The sequence below is a fragment of the Sesamum indicum genome, unplaced genomic scaffold (genome assembly GCF_000512975.1).
Source record: "Sesamum indicum cultivar Zhongzhi No. 13 unplaced genomic scaffold, S_indicum_v1.0 scaffold00119, whole genome shotgun sequence".
Taxonomy (NCBI): domain Eukaryota; kingdom Viridiplantae; phylum Streptophyta; class Magnoliopsida; order Lamiales; family Pedaliaceae; genus Sesamum; species Sesamum indicum.
The window spans coordinates 499141-504920 of NW_011628048.1; the positions used below are offsets into that span (position 1 = coordinate 499141).

The 5780-nt window shown below is 35.6% G+C and overlaps 1 protein-coding gene and 1 pseudogene across 3 annotated transcripts; both read left to right on the plus strand.

The window, feature by feature from the left end:
- Positions 1–827, plus strand: part of LOC110013307 — a 5739-nt pseudogene extending 4912 nt beyond the window's left edge.
- Positions 828–853: 26 nt separating this feature from the next.
- Positions 854–4384, plus strand: LOC105178994 (dnaJ homolog subfamily C GRV2-like). 3 transcript variants are annotated; one of them, XR_002288481.1, is made up of 5 exons: positions 854–1117; positions 1296–1420; positions 1760–1883; positions 3748–3891; positions 4109–4384. XR_002288481.1 is itself a non-coding variant. In XM_020699488.1 (4 exons), exons 1-4 carry the CDS (start codon positions 1025–1027, stop codon positions 2463–2465), a joined length of 357 nt encoding a protein of 118 aa, XP_020555147.1. In that variant the 5' UTR covers positions 854–1024; the 3' UTR covers positions 2466–2742. The 3 variants fall into 3 exon arrangements, 1 of the variants encoding a protein (XP_020555147.1); XR_002288482.1 differs by having other exon boundaries at positions 3757–3891; XM_020699488.1 differs by lacking the exons at positions 3748–3891; positions 4109–4384 and adding an exon at positions 2451–2742.
- Positions 4385–5780: the final 1396 nt, after the last annotated feature.

Sequence of the window (5780 nt, forward strand, 5' to 3'; positions counted from 1 at the left end):
TGCTTATTTTATTACAGTTGCTTCACTCATCTCCCAGCTGCCGTGAAGGAGCTTTGCATGTTCTCTATGCCTTGGCAAGCACGCCGGAGCTAGCTTGGGCAGCTGCAAAGCATGGAGGGTTGGTTTTCATTCTTGAAGTTCTCTTGCCAATACAAGGTATGCTGATCTCATAGATAGCGGTTTCTTAAGAATTCTATCTTGCGCTCTAAAATGGAAATTTTGTGTAGAAGAGATTCCGTTGCAGCAAAGAGCCGCAGCAGCTTCGCTACTAGGGAAGCTTGTTGGCCAGACTATGCATGGGCCTAGAGTGGCGATAAGTCTGGCAAGATTTCTGCCTGATTTCCTTGTCTCGGTAATCAGGGATGGTCCTGGTGAAGCAGTTGTGATTGCTCTTGAACAAACAACAAAACTCCTGAACTAGTCTGGACTCCAGCAATGGCTGCATCGTTGTCTGCACAAATAGCAACTATGGCTTCGGATCTGTACCGTGAACAGGTGAAAGGGTGTGTTGTTGATTGGGATGTACCTGAGCAGGCCTCTGGCCAACAGGAGATGGGAAATGAACCTCAGGTATAACTGCTGTGTGCTGCAGATGTACTCTTTTGTTTTTGATTGATTACATGGATGTTCTAAAGAACGCTAATTCTGTTTAATGACTTACATCATGTATTGCTGTCTAGGTTGGAGGGATCTATGTTAGGTTATTCCTGAAAGATCCCAAGTTTCCACTTAGAAATCCCAAGAGATTTCTTGAAGGGCTGTTGGATCAGTACCTTACATCCGTTGCCGCCTTTTTCATCTCCCCTGTATAAGTCGACGTCTTAACCTGACTTCCTGAGCTCAGTTGAATATGATGGCCAAGCTGTTGACACTGAACTTCCTCTACTTCTTTCTGCTGCCCCGGTCTCTTTACTCAGGATGTACCCCGCTCTTGCAGATCATGTTGGATATCTTGGTTATGTGCCCAAACTTGTGTCTGCAGTAGCCCATGGAGCAAGCAGAGAAACAATAGCTTCAGAAACCTATGTATCTGAGGATGGTTCGTCGCAACAAAATTCACAAGCTCCTCCGGAGCGAGTTCGCCTTAATAGTTTACGTGTTCTACATTAGCTTGCAGGTAGCACCACCTGTGCAGAAGCTATGGCAGCCACTAGTATTGGGACACCCCAGATATGCTGTGGTTTTAAGCAGCCCCCCTTTTTTCCCCTCCAAGAAAATATCATACAAAAGATGTGTTTATCTGATTAAACATCTGTTGCTAAGTTTGGTATTGTTCTGATGAGCTTTTTCTTCAGGTAGTTCCACTTCTGATGAAAGCGATTGGTTGGCAAGGTGGAAGCATCTTAGCTCTTGAAACCTTAAAGCGTGTTGTAGTTGCAGGGAATCGAGCAAGAGATGCACTTGTTGCACAGGGTCTCAAGTGAGCATCAATATCTCTTTAGACCCTAAGTTGTAGAATTGTTATGCATGTGAAATGTGCAGATGTGGTTAATGAAACAACAATGCGCATAAATTCATCTGTGTTTTCATGATAAATTTTCTAAACTAGGTGCATAAGTAATGCAAATCATGCAATTAGTATTTATTAGATACAAAGTAATTTTCGGCCCACAACGTGCAATTATCTGTCACCTGGGCTAAGATATGGGTGGGTGATTGAGTCTGTTTTTAGAATATTATTGGGATATGCATCCTGATAAAACTACTGTTGCATGTTCTCTGTGTCATGCAATAGTAACATGGCATATAATTGTTGTAGGGTTGGTCTTGTGGAAGTTCTTCTTGGCCTTCTTGACTGGCGAGCTGGGGGAAGAAATGGGCTTTGTTCACAGATGAACTGGAATGAGTCAGAAGCAGCAATTGGCCGGGTTCTTCAAATTGAGGTCTGTACCATATCATGATTTGTGTGAACACATACTGCCTTTTCTGCATGGTGGTTTGGAAAATTCAGATGGTGCCTTTAGATTAAATGATAAATGGCTTTATATCCAAGTATAGAACATTTGCAATGAACTAACATAAAATGCCAGACCAACCTTGTGGGACAGAAGTGGTGCATAATTAGCAAAAGAAATTATGTTCTGAATTCATATGATAAGTTGCTCAAGGTGGTCTGAGTTCCATTTTTTTTAATTTCTCCAGAAATATATTTGTGTTTATAATCTCTTTGTGGTCATAATCCCTTTGCTGTGGGATCTTCCATGTTTCCTTCAAAAGGACAAGGAAAAACAATATGCACACCAAAATGAAAAGCTCTAAAAGGATTAGTAGTTTACAAGTCCTTGTTAAAAGCTTTTCTTGAGGTATTGTGATTGTTTCGTGAGTTTTTTGATTAGCATGCGAGAATACTAAGTGAATAATGATTTATTTAGGCTTAAGAAAATTAAAGCTGCTGATAAGATTTCTGTATCTTCGTTTCACATGTATCTTTGATCTGCTTTGCACTGTAGATGCAGGCTTATTAAGGAGTTCTTCCATACTCTCGCATAGGATGGGCAGGATAAGGTCAGCTAATAGTGGGGTCTAGTTTTGGTCTAGGTAATAGAACCGCCAGGATAATAGATCATATGCTCTGAATTTGTGGGTTGATCATGCATAGTGCATGAGTTTTAATGCATTTAGTGGGTAATGTTGTGACACTGCAGATTATCAGGAAACATGGAGTGTAAATGAATTTTTGAAAAGCATGAATTGTTCTGAAATAATTTACATGCTAAATGTATGTGATACATGAATTAAATATTGAAATGCATATATTTTTTTTAAACTAGTTTGCACACCAAGTATATGTGAAACACAATTGACAGATATGATGGTTTTTAGAATTCAATGGATCTTTTAGTAATTTAATATTCAGAAAAAGATGTCATATTTTGTTGTAACGAATCTTCGAATAGACGTTATTGATGATATTCTTTTTTTTTTAGTCAGTTTGGGTAAGATTGAAAGTGATGAGCTCCTGCTCAAGTATCGTTTCATTTGGTAATTTACTGTGAAGCTTTGTGAGTACATGTATCATGAATGATTATGCTACTCAAGATCGGTTTATGATCAGCTACCCCCAAAACCCTTCTATTGTATTTGGTCTCTGAAATATGCAACATGTTAATAGATTAGATCTGAAACTTTGAAATAATTAAGCAGGCTGTTCAATTTGAGAATTGGAGTTCATTGGGTTTAGGCCTTGAATACCATCCTTTTGCCTATACCTGTGTATCATCCAGAATGGTACCGTGATGCCAATCAGGATCACCATGAACTCTGTGCTTCCTATCTCCATCATGTCATCTGTACATTGTACTGACTTGTATTGAACTACTCTAGCTCTTTGCGGAACTTGGGGATCTGAATTAATACATTATTCAATTTCTATAGGCAGTTGCTCATCATCTTGTAATAAAAATTATTGGAGGTTTTCGCTGGTTTTACTCAATCCAGGCTTAAAACTCATCAGCTAAACTTAAGCAAGCTAGTGAAACATAATATCAAGTTGAAGTTAGTGTCATTTTGTCTCTTTGCTTAACAGATGATCCGGTAGTTGTGGTTTGTCATATTTCATCTATTCTGTCTATTTTAACCATTTATGTGTCATGATTGCCTGCAAATTGTGGTCTCCTAGAAATCTTGCAATCTCTTGAAACTCAAACAATACAAATAGACTTTGTTTGTAGTTTTTTTGTTTAAAATTTATGGGGCAATAATTTTGCGTTTGAACTTTTTTTTGCACCAATCTCTGATGCGTGCTAGATGGTCTAGATGGTTTGATTTCCATACAGGCAACGAAGAAAATTACACCGCCAAACTTGCGAAAGACTTTCAGGCATATTTGAACGTCTGCTTAGAGGGAGACAGCGAGTATTCCTTTTGTTCCCCAAGCCATCTTCCTTCTAGGTAATATATTCTATGGGTTAGGATGCTATCCAAATGAGTTCGACTCTGGAATTTTCTTTTGTTTGTGGTTTCGGTAATGACAAAACTATGGACAATATTTTATAGTTTGTGAAATTTGCATTGACTGGTGGACCATTTACATAATCTCATACCACTTTCTATGTTAAACTATATTGTTAGGATGTGGCTTAGATTTTGAAACTACTATCTCCTGCAGCTACTCAGCAGGCGATGCAGATATAAGAGTCCGATACAGTGAGCTCGTCTTGTGAATCTAGGAGGTACACCAATTAAGGAATTTTAACGTTTGTGGTAAATGTAATTTGAAAATGACAAACATATAATAAACCATCTTTTCATCAACAGGCCATTGTAAATTTGGTTTAGCATGAAATTGAAATGAGATTCACTATTTGCGGACTATACATAGTGTTTGTAACTTTGTAAAAGTACTTGCATTTGTGGTTTCTCATCCAACATATGTTATGGTACCCATCGCATGTGCAACTTCATCAAATTTGTCCTGTCGCTCACTCGCTCTCTAATTTATAGGTCTTTCTATTTCTTTCATTTTTGTCTTCCATCTTTTTAAACTCTTCCAATGAAGTTCATCACATAATTTTTTTTCAGTTGCATTTGCTACACTTGGTGATGTTCCCGGAAGTGCTTTAGTATTGGTGTTCCGTGGTGCAGGTGACTATTCATATGCTATCATATCATTTTTATCATTTGTCCCCTAATGTTGTGTTGTTGGGTTCTCATTTTCTTGGATTTTTGACTAATTGGAGCGTATTTCTTCATTGTTTTTGCTGCTCTGATTAATTTATCTAGTAATAATAGCGTTTGTGTTCTACCACCTTGCATATTGGCTTCTTCGCTGCTGAAACTCTTTTATTGTTCTCCATTTTCAACTTTCTTGTTCACAGCATATATAGACAACTAAGATATTGTAGAACTCTTGTAAAGCTAATTTACTCTTGTGGTAGAGATTGTGTTCTTGCTTGAGTCCATGTTGAAGTGACTTCCTCCTCGCTTATACAACACTTTGACAGCATAAGAATTGGCGGGTGATTAATACAGTTGTTGAACAAAACCTTCCAGCCAAAAGGTGAGAATAAACCCGTCCTCATACACTCTCATTTATTATTTAAAAAGGTATCAATAAAATATAAGTAATGTTCACACTTTTATTATAGTATAATATAATAATATATCTAACTGTAAATGAAAAGCATACTAAGTTATTGTATATATTATAAATTTTTGTGAATGATTTGATATTATATTTCTTCATTTATGAATGTCGTAAATAATTTTATAATTATTTTTTAATTTTTAATTTATTTGCATAGGATAATGGAGATAGTATTTGTCGTTTTTCATATTTCTTCTTTTTTTTTGTGATGACAATTATATCTCTTTCTTATAATAATAGATTGTTAAATTATGTATAGAACTTTGTAATTAGTTAATTTATGTAAAATCAAGTTAGTAGTTGAATTCTAACTTGGATGTTATATGATAATTGGATTTCAATGGAAATGGTTTATAAGCAAATTATATTGCATAATAATAATTATTTATGATTTATTATATATTAAAAATTATTTGTAATGAGAAAGTCACCATTATTTCATTTATTTTATATTTGTTTCACTTGTTAATTAAATTTCTTATTTTATTTGTCATGTTGTGGGAAAAAAATATTTTAAAATTAATGGAACGAATTGGAGTGCTACAAATTAAAATTTTAGTTCATTATTTAATTTAAAGATCAATTAAGAATTTAATGATTTAGAAGTTATATATTGTTAGTAAAACTATTAAGTAGACTAAATATTTTAATGCAGTATATATGTTAAGTAGTAAGATATCAATTATCTATAGGC